General features: G+C 33.3%; 1 protein-coding gene across 1 annotated transcript in view; it reads left to right on the top strand.

The window, feature by feature from the left end:
- Positions 1-19,977, top strand: part of IQCH (IQ motif containing H) — a 295,121-nt gene that overhangs the window by 126,380 nt on the left and 148,764 nt on the right. The window contains exons 7-8 of the mRNA XM_051980800.1: positions 4,908-5,033; positions 9,987-10,183. Coding sequence (XP_051836760.1) covers positions 4,908-5,033; positions 9,987-10,183 — 323 coding nt within the window. The remainder of the gene's footprint in view (positions 1-4,907; positions 5,034-9,986; positions 10,184-19,977) is intronic.

Here is a 19,977-nt window from a genome sequence, read left to right as displayed (position 1 = left end):
GATTTATCCATAACATTCACCCATGAGAAGCAGAAGATTAACAACCAGAAACCTACAATATGTTGTTTACAAGAAACACATTTGAAGCAGAGAGACACAAGCATAACCAGATAGTAAGGATAAGGGGCTGCAGCAGAATTTTATTATGCTTCAGTTGGAGTGACAAAAAAAAGTATAACAATCATGATTTCAAGCAAAGCAAAAGCAAAAGTAGATCTAATTAAAAGAGAAAATCAGGAAAACTGTATTTTGTTGAAAGTTACTATAGATAATGAACAGCAATATTAAACATATATGCACCAAATGGTATAATATTCAAATTCTTAAAATAGACAATAAAACTATACTAGTATAAGACCTCAACTTTTCCCTCTTAGAATTACATGAATGCACCCCAAAAAAGAGAAAGAGTCAAAAAGATAAATAGAAGTATTTGAAAAATTAGATATAATAGACTTCTAGGGAAAGTTGAATGAAAATAGAAGGGAATATGCCTCTTCTCAGCAAAACTGAATGTGTATAATGGCATATAAACTTCACAAACAAATGCAGAAAAGCAGAAGTATTAAATGTATCCTTTTTAATAAAAATTTCATTCAACAAAGGACCACAGAAATGAATTAAAAATGAATTGGAAACAAAATAACCTAATCCTAAAGAATGAGTATGTCAAAAAACAAATCATAGAAATAATTCCATTAAAGAGAATGACAACAATGAGACAACATATAAAAATCTATGAGATGCAGAAAAGTTTTATCTAAATGCTTGCCTCAGTAAAATAGAAAAAGACCAGATAAATGAATTGGACATACAACTAAAAAAATTAGAAAAGAAACAAATTAAAAATCACTATTTAAGCACAAATTGGAAATCCTGAAAATCAAAGGAGAGATTAATAAAATTGGAAGAAAACCATTAAAATAATAAAACTAAGAGATAGCTTATTTTAAAACAAACAAAATAACAATACTTTTGTTTAATTTGACTTTTTAAAAAAGAAGAAAGCAAATTACCAGTATCAAAAATGAAAAGGATGAATTCACTCCCAATGAAGATGAAATTAAAGCAATGGTTCTGAGTTATTTTGCCCAAGTAATCTAAGTGAAATGGATGAATATTTGCAAAAATAAAAACTGCCCAGATTAGCAAAAGAGAAAATCAAAGACTTTAATGTTATCTTAGAAAAATAAATTAAACAAGCAATCAATGAGCTCCCTGAGAATATATCCTAGGACCTGCGGGGATTCATAAATGAATTCTACCAAGTATTTAAAGAAAAATTAATACTAATTCTATGTAAACTATTTGGGAAAATAAGCAAAGAAGGAGTCCTACCAAATTCCTTTTATGACATAAATGTGGTGATACCTAAATCAGGAAGAGCAAAATCAGAAAAAAGAAAGCTATAGGCCAATTTTAATAATCAATATTGATGCAAAAAATAAAATAAAATGCTAGCACTGAGATTACAGCAAAATACCACAAAGATCATACACTATGACCAGGTATGATCTGTATTATAAATGCAGAACTGTTTCAATATTAGAAAAAACTATCAGCATAATTGACCATCTCACTAACAAGAGTAATAGAAATCATGATTATCTCAGTAGATACAGAAAAAGGTTTTATTAAAAACACTAAAAATCATAGGAATAAATAGATCTTTCTATGAAATGATAAACAGTATCAACAGACATTAGCTGTAACGAGAATAAATTAGGAGCCTTCCCAATAAGATCAGGGTGAATGAAAGATGCCCATTTTTATGACTGTTATTCAATATTGTACTAGAAATGCTAGTCATAGCATATGAGAAAAAAAAAGAAATGGAAGGAATTATGATAGACAATGACAAAACATGCTTTGCATATTAGTATATTTGGGAAGTATATGTGGGAAGAGATCTGCAAAAATTGGGACAGTAATGAACTTTTGGTATAGTTATGAACTGATCCAGCTATTCTGGAGAGCAATTTGAAAAAATTCAAAAGGCTATAAAATTGTGCATATTCTTTGATTCAGAAATACTACAACCAGATTATATCCCAAAGAGATTAATTTTTTTAAAAGGAAAAGAACCTATATGTACAAAAATTTTTGTAACAGCTTTTTTTTTGTGATGGCATTAGAAAAATTAGAAGTTGAGAGGCTGACCATCAAGTGGAAAATGGCTAAATAAGTTATGATATATGATTGCAATGGAATATAATTGTGCTCTAAGAAAAGGTGAGCAGGGAGCTTGCAGAAAAAACCTGGAAAGGATTACATAAACATCAATGATGCAAAGTGAAGTGAGTATAACCAAGAGAGTATTATATATGGTAACAGCAACATATACATCTCAATAATACAATAAAAACAAGGCAATTCCAAAGGACTCATGATGAAAAACACTTTCCACTTCCACAGAAAGAACGTATGAAGTGTGAACACAAATTTAAGGCTATTGTTTTTTCTGTTTTCTTCACAACATGACTAATATGGAAATATGTTTGCTTAGTTGCATGTGTATGACCTACTCAAATGGCTTACTTTCTCAATGAGGAAGTAAGAAGGAAGAGATGAAGAGAATTTGGAGATGGAAATTTTTTTTTAAGTATCAAAAAATTTCACATGTAATTGAAAAAATAAGATTTTTTTAAAAATTGACTTGACTTCTTCTTGAATTGAATTGTATTGAATCATGACAGATTATATTATATACTTTCAACTAGGCTTCCAAGGCACTTCATTCTTCTCTACTTCACTTGACTCCCTCTCTCATTCCTAAATCTGTTCCAGATTTTTCTTTTCTCTTCTTCTTCATTTTCAAAACCCTTTCTATTCCACACATCACACGGATGATGAAATTCTCACTTCATTAAGTTTGAAACTCTTTGTGTTCCCCTCATCCTCCTACTGTTTTTCTCAAAACTTCTAAAAATCATCTTCTACCCTTTCTTTCCCATTGATTCTATAATAAAAAAGGATATTCTTATTACTCTTTAAGGTCAATCTGCCCCTTAACCACTGGTTCCATGTCTCCTTACCACCTTGTAAACTTTGCTCCAGAAATTGATCTGTTTTTTTTTTTCAGGTATCTTTCTCATCCTATAACTTTTTTCTTTCTATCTACAAATACATTCAGTTTTCCCTTATATTTTTTTAAAAAGCCTTCCCTTTATCCTTCTATCTTTTTTAGCTAATGACCCCTATTTTTCTCCTCCCATTCATTTGGAAAAGTCATCTATATACAATTGCTTGGTATAATATATCCTGTCTCCTTCACAATCTTGGCTTCTACAATTCTTCCTTTCATCATTATTATCAAGCTTTGGGGATCCACAATTGCAGGAAGAGAATGAAGAAGAAGAATTTCTTGTAAAGCTTTTAACATTCTTGTTGACCTCTCTGTAGTATCCAACACTGTTGACCACTTTGCAAAACATTCCTTTTCTTCATTTTCTTCCTGATCCCTTACTGTGGATATTCCTCTAGTGTCTATGCTTTCCTAATTTCAAAGGATGATAGATTTAGACCTGAAAGTAATATTAAGTGCTGTTGAATTTAACTCCTTCATTTTATAGATGAGGGAATTGGAGATTAGAAAGTTAAGATGACTTGCCTGGGCTAACACAGCTTGTAAGGTAAATTTTACCTTAAAAAGTTTGCCTTAAAAATCTTGTAAGGTAAGAATTGACACTAGATCTTTCTACTTTTCTTTCTTCTGTTCCCCTAGACAAACATTTTTGCTCCAATTCAGTTAACATATCTACAACCCATAAGCATTTATTAAGTACCTGCTGTATTCCAAGAAGTACGCCAAGAACAAAAGGATAGAAATAAAAAAGGATCTTACCTTCTATCAGGAGAGATACCATGTACAACTATAAATATGTACAAAAAACAAAGGTAAATTTGAAGGGAAGTCATTATTAGCAAGGGGAATCCCAAAAGGCTTCCTCGAAGGTGGGACTTGATCTGAGGTTTGAAGAAAGCTAAACATTCTAAGAGGTGGAAGAGAGGAAGAACTATGTTTGAAGGAACTTTTTTTTTCATGTAAAAAGGTGCACATAGAAGATGAAATATCAAGAGAGACAGTTTATGGAAATGGAAAGAAGACTAGATTTGGAATGGGAAGAACTAAATTTTAATCCGTATGACCATGGCCTCTTTAGCCTTAGCTTCTTCATGTATAAAATGAATTTTAAGTTCTTTTTAGTTTTAAACACTATGACATGCTCCTAGCACATCAAGTTGAATCTCTGAATGCTTTTCCCCATAGAAACGTAAAAGTTGACAGGTTCTAGAATATAATGTTTCTATATATGTATATATTTATATGTTCAGGCAATTCCTGTTAAATAGGCAATTGTAACTTGGGCTAGAGAGAAACTACTATGTAAAAATGTGTCCTGAGTTCCAATCAAAAACCTTTACCACATTTTTAGAACACAGCTACAGTTAACCTCTGTAGAATGCCAGGATTCAGCCCTAGGCCTTAGATCTCACTGACTTGAAATTAGCTTCCAAGCTTCTCGTCACAGAGAAACTTTACCTTGTTCACAATTCCAAATTTATCCTGTTTCCTAAGGGTGTTTTACCTTGTAATTTTTTTTAAATTTTTAATTGAATTTTTACTCTTACTAACAAAGTCAATACTTTCTTTCAATGCAAAAACCTGAATGATTTATGTAGCTATTTTTCCTTGGATTCAAATGAGTCAAAGTGATCTATGTAATTTTATGAAAAGAAATATTGTATTATATTTAAGTATTTAGGAACTCTATAGACTTTTAGAATTTCTAGGACTCATAGAAAAAACTAATGAGATGCATATATTAAGTGTTTTGCAAGTCTTAAAGCACTAGCTATTATTATTATTTAGAAATAAATTCATGTTTTGTCATATCACTTTAAAGGTATTTTGAGTATGATTCAACGAGGACTAATCCCACCAGCAGCAAAAATTACTTTCGAAACCCCACCTATCATACCTAAAACTGCTTTCCTTCATTCTTATAAACAACCTAAGACCAAATCCAAAAGTGAGTATTATTATCTATGTACAATTGGGGGAATAAATAAATTGTCTTTCAACAAAAATTAGAATAGTTGTACTTAATTAACATCTTCAGTGATTAAACAAAAAGTTTTTCTCAGAACTTAAAAAATCAAAAGGCAACTGTAATGACTTTAGACTTCAGCTTATTGAATAAAAATCTTCATCATTGTCATCGATTACTCAATTCAATAAACATGTGAATTGCTGACTGTAGGCACAGCTCTGTACAAAACTTAGAGGAGACTTAATCCTTGTCCTTATAGAACTTGTAATAAAAAGCACAAAAACTTTAAAAATGCACATTTTTATTAACAAAAATTAAATGCTAAAATAACCAAAGGTATAAGTAAAATACTACATGAGGAAGTTAGGTTCATTATTGAGGTGGGTGGGAGCAAGTAGGGAGAATCATCAAAAGCTCCTTGAAGTAGAATACTTTTGATTCAGACTTAATAGACTATATAAAAATTAAAAGGTGGCATAGCAAATGGGAATATTTGAGGCTTGAGGAACAGCATAAGCAGAAACATAGAGATGGAAAACATAGGACATGTATGGGAAATAAATATTCTAGTTTGTAGTATAAGGCTGGAAAGTAAAGAATATGATAGACAATCGTCAGTGTGATGTTATGAAATTTGTCTTGGTTATTAGGACCTATTGTCCTAATGCTGTAATTAAGATGATGATGGGGGTCTATCATAAAGTGGTCACTAAGGAAATAAGAAATAGAGAAAAGATATTAAAAAGGGGTTTCAGTAGTAGAATCTACAGAACTGGAAGAATGTAAGAAGTGAGGGAGAGTGAAGAGTCAATGATAATATTAAAGTTTCAGCCATTTGAGATTAAACTTATTCTGTTTGTCAAAAAAGACAGAACAGGAGTTACAGGTAGAAGTTGCAAAGAAGCCTATTTAATGAGTGGATTCCCATCAGTTGGGGAATGTCTAAATAAGTTGTGGTATATGAATGTAATAGAATACTATTGTTCTATAAGAAATGATCAGCAGGATGACTTCCGAGAGGCCTGGGGAGATTTACCTGAACTGATGCTAAGTAAAATAAGCAGAACTAGGAGAACATTACATAGAATGACAACAATATTATGTGAAGATAAACTATGATAGACAGCTTTTATCAGCAATACAGTGATCCAAGACAATTTCATTAGATTCAGAATGGAAAACACTATCCACATCCAAAGAAAGAACTGTGGAGCCTGAAGTGAGGATTGAAGTATTTTTACCATTTTGGGGGGTTGCTTTTTCTTTCTTGTGGATTTTTTCCTTTTGTTCTGATTTTTCTTTCACAACATGACAAATATTGAAATATGTTTAAATAATCATATGTGTAGAATCTATATCAGCTTGCTTCTTGTCTTGGGGAAGGGAGCAGTAGGGAGAGAGGGAGAAAAAAATTGGAATCTTTCAAAAATGAATATTAAAAACTATTCTTACATGTAGTTGGAAAAATAAAATATTATTGAGGAAAAAAGAAGTCAATTTAGGTGAAATGCCAGGAAAGCTTCTTAACCATTATAATTAACTCCCTAAAGGTAGACCAGAATGCCTTGGAAGAGAGCAGGCTTTACATTCTTGGTAAAGTTTTTAAGCAGTGCCTGAACGATTATTTGACCAGGTACATTATGCTTTGGACTAAATGGCCACTAAGTTTCCTTCCAATTCCAAATTTTGTGATTGTGAGATTAGATGAATAGTGAAGTCAGAAGGAAGAAAGAGGTTTGGAGAGGGGAATAATAAACTTGGATTTAATAATAAGATTGAAATTCCAATGGGATATCTATAAAGCAAGATCTCATAATTGGTTTGGCAAGTCTGTAGCAGAGATACTGTAGGAGTTGTACAGATATATTCAGATATCCCTAATCCTAAAAAATCTCATTCCTTTTCTCTTATCTTTCTTTGAACTAGAACATACAACTTTGATAAAAATTACTAATCTCTCTGAGCATCAGTTTCTATATATGCAAGACAATAAAACTTGCCATGGCTAGCCTATAGAACTGTTGTGAGGTTCAAGTGATTATCTGTGAATGTAATTCAAAAATTGTAGAGTTCTATTCAAATATTAGATTTTATTATTATTATAGCCTATATTTATTTACATGGCTTTGCAAAGTCCTTCACATATTTTTTATTTATTACACTGTACAGCCCTTATGCTACCATGTGGAAGTTTCTTTTTTGTTTTAGATGTATTTTTTGATCTTGAATTTTAAAAATGTGAATGGAATTTCTCAATGACCCAATTATTGAGTAACATGTTAATAATTTGATATAAATTTTAATTTGATTGGGGGATAAGACTACTGAGAAAGTCAGGAGGAGAGTTAGTGCGAAGTTTTTGCATGCTGTTTTAACTCCCAAAAAACTTTTTTGTAATGTGGCAGACTGGAGCATAGTAGCCAATTATTCTGTCCATAGTGTGTTGTTCTTGGAGAATAATTTGTAAAATATTAATATTGTTTCTAATCTTATTTTCTAATATTACTTTGAAGGTATTGGTGTATATTACTTAAATTTTCAGTCTATCACACAAGTATAGCAATCTTAATTGTTTTTATTATATACGTAGTAATCTAACTTAAAAATTTTACAAATAAAAACTACTCTTCTAGATTATAAATATTTTAGTGGCAATATAACTGATCAGAATTAGATTTGAGCCTCTTATTTATGCTGTTAAACTAATAATTGATTGGATACATAAAGCTTGTCTCAGATCAATTGTGGTTCTCAAGAACAGGAAAGAATAAAAAAGATCCTTCAATGGATTGCTATTTTTGCTTAACAGATATATCATAGATTCCATTCAAATCTAAACATAATATGCAATATTTAAATCCAAATTTATTATAAGCTAAATGATCTATTTTGCATATGGAGAACTACCACCAAAACCATCAGAAACTTGGAACCTAGATGAAATGACAGAGTAGGAGAACAGTGAAATGGTGATCCCCCATTTGAAGTCATCTTTTCCTCTTTAGACAATCAATAACTCAAGCAGAATTAAGTGATTTAGTGAACAAAGATGAATTTCTAGCTTAATTTTGAGTTAAAAGAATGGAATTTTCAACAAGAAGGTACCAGAATATCATTAAAACATGAAACTTCTCTTAAGAAGCATTAAGCATAATATATATATATATTCTTGACATCTGTAGGAATTTGAAAGTTTGAAAGAAAGCTCTTTTATTTGGATTACAACTTGAATGTACCAAATACTACAATTTTATTTGCAAACAAACCAAACTCCAATAAGAAAACAAGAAACCCAAAGAAAATTATTGATTCAAAGGGATAATGGAAAGGGGTTTGGAGTAGCAACATGCAGCATGGGAAGGAAAGAATAGACAGAAATGGGATAAAACATTCTCAGAATTGTGATGGCATTAAGAGAAAAGTGAGGATGAAAAGTTGAGGCTAGAAATGGAACTAGGAGAAATTGGCACAGATGCTGTTTTATTTGAAGCCTAAGTATAATGGAGAGAGAACAAAGGATCAAGATCTTCAGACAAACTTAAACTAGTCTTAGACAAAGCTATAAAGTAATTCAAATTTGTCCCCTCTTTGTACTCTTTTCTTCTCTCCTGGCAAGCAATAACTTTCCTATATCCTATGCTCTATTCCTACTAATAGGAATTTTGAATGCTTCTAAATTCTGAATAAATAAAGCTAAGTTAATAAGGAAAAAGGTCCCTCTCTGGGAACTTTTCGTGTAAATGGGGGGACATTTTCATGCTCAAAAGAACAAATGGAATAATAGTCAGCAAAGATATTTTGGGCAATATGCTCAACACTCCCACCAATCACACTATGTAGGTGGCTGTCTATTGATAACAGTTCTGGGGGCATTCTCAGATTTAAGGAGAAGCATGTTGGAAGGAAAGTTAAGTAATGAAACAAATATCATTCACAAAAAGGAAAGGAAAACCAGAAAGTGAGTATCATGTCTCAAATCCAAGGGAATGCAGAGCTTGGAAAAGGAGAAGGTATCCTATGGTATTAAATGTGACTGGCAAGTCAAGGAGGATAAGGACTGAGAAAAAGTCTTTGGAGTTAATAATGTGGGCAACTCCAGCAATGAATGTTTGGTAAGCCAGTGGGCATAAAAACTGATTTGTAAATATATGAGTGAATGAGTACGGCAGAAATACATAAGAAAACATTTGAGAAATGTGGCAATAAAGGTTGTCAGTCAAAAAGCATTTATTAAGTATTTAATTCAGGCATTCCACTAACAATTTGGGATACAACGAAAGACAAAAACAGCTTCCGACAGAGAAATTGTGGATTAAAAACAATATCTTATGTATTTCTAATGGCTCTATGAACTGTGCAATTTATATAGTTTATAATACAAACACATAACCTTGATCAATATCACTTGCTTCCTTTGAATGTCTGAATACATGTACAACATACTGATGTACTAAGAAATGATGAGGAGATAAAACAGAAATTTTACTTAGCCAAAAAAATTTTTTCTACATCTTTCATTATGCCTATTGGTAATAATAGTCCATACCTAGTCCATACCTAGTACAAAGAAATAAAAGCTTTGGTATATGGCTATCATATATTAATGAGCAATAGGAAAGGTGTATGTTCTGTGTGTAAGACTGACAAATATATAGTTGTACCTCACTTAATGAAATAGTTACATTTTTGAAAAGTTGCATATGCATTGAATTCCAATTTGAATTCCCCATGGGGGCTGCCAATGGGAATTAAAGGATTTCTATGGCAAAATATTTTATAAAGGTAACAATTACCCTCCAATATTTTTAAAACAGTTTTAAAAACTCAGATTTTTCATGCGTGCCACATTCTTAAAAGTGGGTAGTTTTTCACAAGACTAATATTATTCTACTTGAAGTCAATGACAGAAGATACTTTATTCCTTCAAAACAGGAAAATTTGGAAAAGCCTTGCCAGTGATTAATATAGACAATGTTGAGCTCCCTAAACCCAGAGATCTTGAAGTGAAGATTCCTCCAATTACAGGCGAAAGAGGTCCACCTTCATCCAGCATCTCTTTCTCATCAATTTTGAAAACACAGCCGATAACAAAACCAAAAGCGGCCCATCGAGTTAAATCTAAAATCGTGGTATTTATATTTTTATTTCTAAATAAAGAGAAAAATGTTTTGGATCATAGTTTTCACAACTTATTTTTTGGTTGTATGCATAAATTTGTTCTTGTAGATGTTAAATTTCATATATTGATATATAGATTTTTGACCTGTAGCTTGTATTTTGTTTTGAAAATATTGTAAGGAATTAATGAACTATTTTTATTATTCTTTAAAACAAATATAGGAAGGAAATTTAAAGCACCATAAACTGTACATAGGATAATTTTGGTTTTGTTTCATAGAAGAGAAAGGTAATTCTCTATTACAAAATGGGAAGACATTTTGTGTTTTATTACCTATCATAGATGAACTAGTGTTTATATCCATTTTAAAATACTAGACTTCGTTAATATGGCTTTATCAGTTTGTATTTCTGGATTGGATACAAACTTGTGATAATTAATATTTTTTAACATAGAAATAGGACAGCTGGCCTGTTTGTGTTTCTTATTCTGTCATTTTCCAGCTGTCCTAGCTAAAAGACCATGAATAGTAATAGCACAGAAGACCTTCCTTAATCCTACTGAATCTATAGATTAGATTCTTTTCCCTGTCTTCTTCAAACCTTTATCCTCCAATTCCTCAAATTTTTTTTTGAGATTTTTTACTATCTTTCCAGCTTCTGTGTGTGATTTCCCCTCAAGAAATGTTCTGCCTGTTTATGAATCAGGGTATCATGTGATGCTGCAGTTGCCATGGCAAATATTTGTGTTTCATGAAAAATGTGTGTTAAAAATCAATGTAAATGGCCAAATCCCAAGACAGACGTGCCTTCAGGCCAATGTTTCTTATGTATCATTATTGTTTCAAACTCAGCTGTTTAACAGGCTGTGAGAGGGTTATAGGCTAGATGTGCACAAAGACCATAATAAGATCATGGGAAGCACCTGTTTTTACTCTCATCATATTCAAGTACAAATCGTAGTGTGTAATGGGAACTCAATCTACAGGTAATGCAAATATTGTGACTGGATTTGGATTGTTATATTGCTTGATATTCACTCTCTCCCCCCGTCCCCAAACTTGACAAAATGGTGACAAGGAGCAATTTTCTCGCTGCTAATTAGCCTTAGCCTTAATTTCCCCTTCTGTTGAGTTCGCATAGCTTTTGTTTACCGCTAGAAGCAGTAGAATTTCAAGCTATTCCCTGTGGCCCCAAATTGGTACCACATCTTTGAATTGGCTCTTCTATCCTAAATGTAGGTTCTAAATCTTCTCTGAGTTGTACTTTGGATGTGGAAATTTAAAAAGCTAACAGATCTAGTGCTTGTGCCTGTTCCAACATACTGGAACATATTGAAATGATACAATTGGGGCCAATTCTCACATTTGGGAATGGGTTGATACAAACTCCCTTCTTCCAAATACCCTTTTTTCTAAATTCTTTTAGAACTAGACACTTGCCTCCTATTTGAAGTAGTTTCACTTTGTCCAATCCTCTCATCTTGCTTCAGACCAAACAGCACCCTTAGCAAGTAGAACATTTATGTCCTGTTGTATAAAAGGTTTCTGACTATTAACTCCTGCCTGTGTAGAAAGACAGAGCAGGCGGGCACAGCAGGAGAAGCATTGGAAAACTCTATGTGTTGTATTTGTTTTGCAGAATTGCCCATGAGAGTCATTTTGATTTAGACTGTGTCTCATTCTGCATTGTAGGGAAGAAACAGATGTCTGGGGTCAAGAGGGCAGTTTGAAATAAAGGTCTGTAATTTGTGTGACTAGTTAAAATTTGGAGTCTGTCGCCTGATGTCACCTCCTTTAAAATATATTCTTGCTTCAGGGCAGAAGTAAGGAAAGCATGTGTGACAGCTGGAGACCTCAACAAAAGTTCTCTTGTTCTATGCACATGGGGCAATAGGATCACATATGTATATACATATACATACGCACATATATATGTGTGATAAATATAATCAAAACCATTCTTTAAATTATGGTAGTTCATTTAAAATATATTTCATCATTTCTTTCTAGAACACCTGGTTCATCTTCCTACTCTTCAGTCAAAATATAGGATCTGGTTGTTTCTTAAAAGTTTAGCCTAGTCATATGAGAATCTGGCCCTTAGCCCTAAGATTAAAAAATTAAAGTCCATTTTTAAAAAATTAAATAGTACAAATAAACCCAATGTTTCTCCTTCTTCCCTTTCCTTTCCCTCTCCCATCCCTAAATTTATCCCCCTTTGTTGTACAATCTCAGGAGGAGTCTTGATTCCCAATAGGTTATTTCAAATAAAGTAATAACTACTATTTGTGCTCTTTTAGGGATCTCCAATGTTCCTTCTTTTATGACTTTCATCTTTGTAGTTGTGCTGCCACTGACTGCTTTTGAGATGACAGATCAAAGCACTCAGGAACAGCAGCATGGTCAATTCCTCTGGCAATAAAAACTGACCAGGTAAGAATGAGGAGGTTATCTATGGTATTGGAGATTGGGTTGGCCCCACCCCTATTTTCATGATGTATAAAGAACAAAAAGTCAAAGGTGATACTTTGTTCATGACAATGCACCTACAAGGTTAATAGCACTGTTCTGAGAGGGAACTGGGCATTGATTGATACACCCTCCTCTTCCCAGCAATAACGTGTAGGATCACTTGGATATTAAGTATGAGGATGGCTGAATTCCACTGAATAGACAGAGACTTTATATTTTTTCTGGAGAGTAGAGAGAATTTGACATGGACTCTCAATCTTACGGACTTTTCAGGAAACTTCTTAGCTCTGTTACAAACATATGAATTCATTCAAAACAATGTCTATAAACTATGAATCTTAACAGTGACCCTGAAACAAATAAAAAAATTAGCATTCCTGCAAATAGAATGAAATTGGGTGATGTCTTTTGGACCTAGTTGGCCTACATTGATACAAGACCATGTAGGCCTGCAAACTGCAAACCAAGAAGACAAAGAATGAGAAGAAAGTATTGCCATTTACCAGGAAGAGACAATAAAATTCAATACATAGGGAAACTGATTATTTTGAAATACTATTGTAAAAAATTTTTATAAGTATTTTTCAAGATACCAGTTAAGAATACTTGAGTTTACATTGTTTAAGTACCATTTGAATGAGCTAATGATGTTGAGCTTTGAAAAAGAAGGTTTAAGAGAGATAAATATTTTAAGGGCTATCATCTGGAACTCAAATTAGGCTACTTATACGTGGCTTCAAATACTAATGGGTAGAGGCAGATTTCAATAGAAGAAAGAATTCCAGATCAGTCAGAGGTGTACAAAATAAGCTACTTTGGGAAGTTTTTTAAGTTTCCTATAATTGCAAGTATTAGAATCTACAAGTTGGGGATAATAATGTGATTCCCATGTTATTAGGTAGACCTGAAGCTTTTTAAACTGTGGGTTATAACTCCATATAGTAAGTGAACGTGATGGTCATAAAATTGTGTTTTATTGTCAGCAAATATTTGATTTGTATACATATAAACCTGGGGTCACATAAAAATTTTTCAGGTGAAAAGGGATTGTGAGTGGAAAAAGTTTAAAAAGCCTTGGACTAGAAAATAAATTTCCTTCTATGATCCTATGATTCTGTAATTCATCTCTCTAATCAGAGTAATAGGAAAAAAAAGTATTTACAGAAGAATAAATAAATCATCTTCCACTATCACCATCACCACTACCAAGGCCACTGCCATCATTGCCATCAATCACGTTTCATTTTTCCATCTAAACAAGAAAACATGTATTCACTATCAGTGTTCACCAGTGTGTCGGAGTATATCTTATTATATGCAAAGTCCTAAGAAAAAAAAAGGATTTTCCCTAACACCAGAAAGGTTCTCCAAGTACACCTTGTTTTGGTACTACATGTTGTTGATTTCATCTAACTCTAGAACAATATAATACCTCCTTAGTCACAGTTAAGCAAAAGAAATAGTTAATCCACACTAGTAAAGTGGTGAAACCACTTTGTCAAAGTGGATGAAAAACGTGTTTTGCTCAGATGGGTCAGGGAATGAGTTTATCAAGACTAACAGGAGCATCTTAAACCGATGATACAGATGGATAGTGAGCTAGGTTCAAATTAAATAATAGGAAGAAGTCAGGTCACATAACATTTGGGAAACCACATGATACTTTCAATGATCCAAGTGCCTTGTTGCCACAGGAATCCATCTTATTATTACTAATATTCTTCTAGTCATACTAAATATCTACGAATCATGGTCTCAAGAAAAGCAAAACTACAAATGATCCAAAGAACAGTGTGTCACTAGGGATGCTTTGCAAGCAAGAACATGTATAAAAGATATCACCTAACATGTATGGCCTGAAAGGATGAACCAGATCTATAGCAAGAATGAAGGATGCTAGCTGTAAAGTCTTGAGTGTCCATGAAAAGTCAAAAAGACCATGGAAGATCTTCAGGATAGTAGGCAGATACCATATAGAAGATTTATGGAAAGATATTGACAAAAATTGCTTAGTATGAGAAGATATGGATAAAAGGCTAATTTCACTGGGAGCAGCCCTCCTACACACCAATGAGATTAAAGATTTAGTGAACTATTTGAAGTACAAATATCTTCCTTTTTTTCAGATCATATATTCCTCATCTATTGAGACCATGGAAATCAACTATTCTAATTTTATAGATGAAGACACAATGGCCCACTCAAAGAGAGATTAAACAATTTGCACAAGGGTACCCAATTAGTTTGTTGCAAAAAATAGTACTAGACCCCAAATCATCTGATCCCCAGGTCTTTGAGAACTATAGAAAGAATCTGGTAAGCATGATCCTTACTTAAGCAACTGTCAGTACAGATGAAGAGAGAGGGGGAAGCATATAGATATAGGAGATCTTTCCAGGACTTAAGCAACTGGTAATACAGATGAAGAGAGAGGGGAACGCATATAGATATAAGAGATCTTTCCAGGACTGAAAAGTCTTAGTTAGGACTTTTTTAAAGAATCTGGGATTGCCCTCCCAGAGATGCATGATGGCTAGAATATTAAAAAAAGGAAATAAAACCTTCACTTCAGCAAGTGTGGCCGGCATCATCAGGTAAATTGGTGTACTCCCAACAAATGCTCTGTGTAAAACACAATTCTAGATTGCTCATGTAATAAAAAAAAAAAGGCTTCTGTGGTGGAAAAGGGTCTTTTATGGATTCCTTGTAACCCTTCTCTAAAGAATATACTTGGACAATATTTATAGTTATTGCTTAGTATAAAAGTATCTAGTTTGGGGTTCTGATATTTTTGGCACCTAAATCCCTAATTCCCTGTTCTCCATTATTCAGCCTCTGCCAGGAAAATTAGATTTATTGTTTAACATCTGCCCCCTTGTTGCCTTTTTACCCCTGTGCACTACATCATCCAGACCACAATAGTTCATTTTCTGGAATTTATTCACAAGGAAAAAGTCTATATAAATTTATAAATAATATATCAAAGCAAGGTAATTGGCAGTTCATGTCAAAAATATTAGCCCAAGACTGCATGATAACTATATTGTCTAAGCTGGTCATCTCACAAATCACAACAGTGATTTTGGCTTATCTTGACCCATAATCCTTCTTAAGCTTGAGTCCCTATCATATCATGGTTTTGGACTACTTTCTAGAGTTCTCCACCTGAAGAATAATACTTTCTGTTCCAAAATACCATCCCACAAGTCTAGATAGAACTAGGTATTGTAGATTAAACAAATTTGCCCAAATTATAGCACTTAATTCACTTTCAGCTAATTAAGGAAAATTGTAATCTCTCTTCCACATAATAGCCCTTCACATTTATAAAAGCAGCTAGCCTACATATTCTCTTTTTTAGGCTAAATATATCTAGTTCTTTCTAAGAATCTTCATATATGGTACGATCTGAAGGTCCTCCATCACATTAAACACCTTCCTCTGGACTTTTATCCAGTTTAGCAATGTCTTTCCTAAAATGTGGTGCCCATAAACAAACACAATGTCCCAGATGGGATATGAGACCAGAGGAGAGCTGGACCATCACCAATCTGTTCCTGGATACTCTTTATCTCAATGCAGACAAAGATCACATAAATTCTTGGCTTCCATTTCACCCTTACCCTTCACTCTGACTACTAAAAGCATTTCCACTGCCATTCATTTCATTTCAATTTACTTGTCATTGGGCAGTTAGGAGATATGACTTATATTGCACTGACAAAACAGGAGACCCTTTCTTACATACAGTAATGCTTCATTTATCAGACCTCATTGAAGAATATACTCTTGCATACTAATGAATCTGCAGATAACTGAAACTCACTTTTTCAAGTGCTAAAACTTTTTTTTCATTTTAAGTATTTTTGCAGTTAATCTTTCTCACATATATTACACACTTCACTGCACTCTTATTCAGCTGTTGCCAAGTGTAATTTAATTTCTTTATCACACTGGGCAGTAATACAGTTTTCTGTTTTAGTTTTTCTGTCTCTGTTATCCATATTAGCTTTCATTCTGCCATTGTACTTTCCCTTAATGCTTCCCCCTCTCTAGCTGATTATTAAAGACAACTGGGAAAACAAATGGTTTTGATTTGGTTATTTAGCTAAGAATTGAGTAAGGCTTGGTTGGAGGGCCTAACAAGAAATATGAATGAGCTTTAGTAAAAGATTCTGTGCTAATATTTTAGTCCTTTTAAACATTAGTTCTGGGTTCATTCATAGTAAGGTAGAGTGCTGGGCCTGGAATCAGGAAGACCTGAATCCAAATTCTGTCTCAGCACTTATTATGACCCGGAACAAGTCGCTTAATCCTGTTTGCCTCAGTTTCTCACATGTACAATGATCTGGAGAAGGAAATAGCAAATCACTTTTAATATTTTTGCCAAGAAAATCCCAAATGGGGTCAAGAGCAGTTGGACATGACTGAAAAAGAACTAAAAAACATTTTGCTAGGTATTATGCTAAAGGATGGATATGCAAAGAAAAGCAAAAACAGAAGTCCTTACCTCACATTCTAACATGGGAAATAACATGTAAAAAATTAGACATATAAAATACATTGTGTGCAATTGGAAGATTATGTCATAGGAAAGTTCTCTTGGTGATGGGAGCTAGAATAGGCTTCTATTAGTATTGTGAGAAAGTGCACTCCAAATTATAAGACTCCTGTTGTTATTGTTATTATTATCTTACAGTGAAAAGAGCTGATTTTTGAGTGAAGGGATAGGGGTTGGAATCCTCTAGTATTCACTGCCTATGTGACTTTGGATAATTAACAACTTCATGTCTCAGTTTCCTCATTTGTAAAATGAGAGATTTGGACTAAATGACATCTGAGCTCCTTTTCAGTTTTATGATCTTATGCTGCGGCTATACCATAGGAATAAGTGACTTTAATAAAAAACTAGTTATTATGAAGTGATGGGAGCTCAGCAAGAGAAGTAGGGTACCTAATCTAGATACCCAGATGGTCCCCCTTAGAGGCTAAGGGTAGCAGCAGCTACTCTCTCTGTATGGTGGCCCAATCTACTAACAACTTGGGAGTAGGAGTTGAAAAATACCCTGTAAGAATGACAGGAGATATCACATATTATTTTAATACACTTAAGGAAGAATTAAAATTTTTAGAAAGAGAAGGCTAAAGAAGTTCATTTTTTTGGTTGTCCCCAATAATTTATCAACCTAGTGGGCATAGACAACTTTGTCTTGGTATGTTCATCCTTATTAAGATAAAAAAATAAAAACCTTTTATTATCCCAAACATTAATCAGTTGGCAAGCATTCATTAAGTGCCTGTTATGTGCCAGCACAGCAAATATAGGTGCAAAAGCAAAAGTAAAGTAGTTCTTGCCCTCAAGAAGCTTACATTTTAATTAGTGTGTTACATTATTATGGAAATATTGAAATTCTAATGTTTGGTGAAAACATTTGCTAAAAAAAGTTTGCCAAATTTCTTTTCTAGATAAAATGCATGTTTTTGTCATAATGTACACATATTTAGGTTTTCACTTCTTTTTCAGAAAATTCCATCACTCATGCTTTAGCCATACTATAATACTAGCTCACAGTTATTTAGTATCTTACAGATTACATTAGGCCACTAGGATGAGTCTGTAAAACGGTATGATGATACTATTTAGGCTTATCTAATTAAACTGAGCTAAAGCATGGGTGATGGGATTTTTAAACCTAAATCTCCTGAAAAGAGAGATTGGTTTAATGGATCTCCAAGACTTCTTCTAGCTTTAACATGTTATGATTCTATGTCATATCTGGTCAGTAAACAGGAATAATTTTTGAAGAGCAAAAGACTAGTATGGGTTTGTGTGGTCTTATTAAACTGGGTCCATTTCTTGGTTTTTCTCAAAAGGTTAAATAGAGTTCAGATTTCACTTCAGATAGACAAATGGACATTGGAATAGGAAAAAAATGTGAGGCTGATTTTTTTTTCTTTTAGACAAATTTTCAGTGGAAATAGCAAGGGAGCATTATCCACTCAACTTTGCTTTTTCATATATAACCTTTGTCAAAAGTGAACCAATAATTCTAGGCTTGGTGTGTATAAGACAGTATGATATAATGTAAAGACTCTTTGATTAAAAGTCAGGAAAGGCTTGGGTTAAAGTCTTACCTCTGAACTTTACTAACTTTAAGTTCATAGGCTATCTGGAGTGGGGGATGGGGGGGGAAGAGGAGGAGCCAAGATGGTGGAGAGTAGACAGATCTTTGTCTGAACTCTTCCTGACTTCCCTCAGATCAACACCAGATCAAGCCTCTGAACTGATTTTGGAGTGACAGAACTCACAAATATTTGGAGTCTAACAAATTTCCAGCAGAAGACATTTTAGAAGAACTTCAGAAAAGGTCTGTTTCAATCAGGCAAAGGAAAGTGACCAAATGCAGATACAGCACAGAGATCCAGAGCTGAGTGGCCTCTTCACTCTGGGAGAATCTACTGGGAGGATCTTAGCCAAAATACAGCAGCATTGGCTACTCTGCCTTGGTTCAGAAGCTAGAGAATCAGCAGACTAGCTGTGAGACATCCAATGCAACTACAAAAAGCAAAATAGCAAGTCTCTGAACCCAGAATAATGTGAACTTAGCATATCCACCCAGAATGGGAAGGAAGCCAACAGTACCTAGCCTCAAGGTAGTGTCAAGCCATACCTGTAGAAGAAGCTTGGGACAATCTCTCCTTTGTTCTAAGAGCAGACCTCAGCCTTCAAAAATGAGCAAACAAATTAAAAAAAAGCTCTAACCAAACTCTGAGGACATGAAAGGCACAATGTCTCCAGATAAAGTTCCAAAGGGTAATATGAGTTGGTCTCCATCTCATAAGTCTCTTGGAAAAATTCAAAAAGGATCTTAAAAGAGAGAAGAAAACTGGAGAAAGGAAATGAGAAGTTTTCAGGAGAGTTTGGAAAAGGAAACACAAAAATTATCTGAAGAACACATCTTAAAAATAGATTTAGCAAAATGGAAAAAGCATGTAACTCCTTACAAAATAAGAGTTGATGAAGTGGAAAAAGAAAACAATTTCTTGAAAAACAGAATTTATGAAATGGAAAAAATCCAATGAACAAAACTTATTTAAAAGTTCAATTGGCCAAATACAAAAGGAGATTTAAAAAAACTTAACTGAAGAAAATAATTCACTAAAAATTAGAATTGAACAAATAGAAATGGATGACTCAATGAGACGTCAAGAATCAGTCAAACAAAATCAAAAAAGTTAAAAAAGGAAAAAAAAATGTAAAATACCACATTGGAAAAATAACTGACCTGGAAAATAGATTCAGGAGAGACAATTTAATATCTGAAAACCAT

Source organism: Antechinus flavipes, chromosome 2 (genome assembly GCF_016432865.1).
Source record: "Antechinus flavipes isolate AdamAnt ecotype Samford, QLD, Australia chromosome 2, AdamAnt_v2, whole genome shotgun sequence".
Classification (NCBI taxonomy): Eukaryota; Metazoa; Chordata; class Mammalia; order Dasyuromorphia; family Dasyuridae; genus Antechinus; species Antechinus flavipes.
The sequence above is the reverse complement of the archived record's forward strand: the minus strand, read 5'-3'. Positions and strand labels throughout refer to the sequence as shown.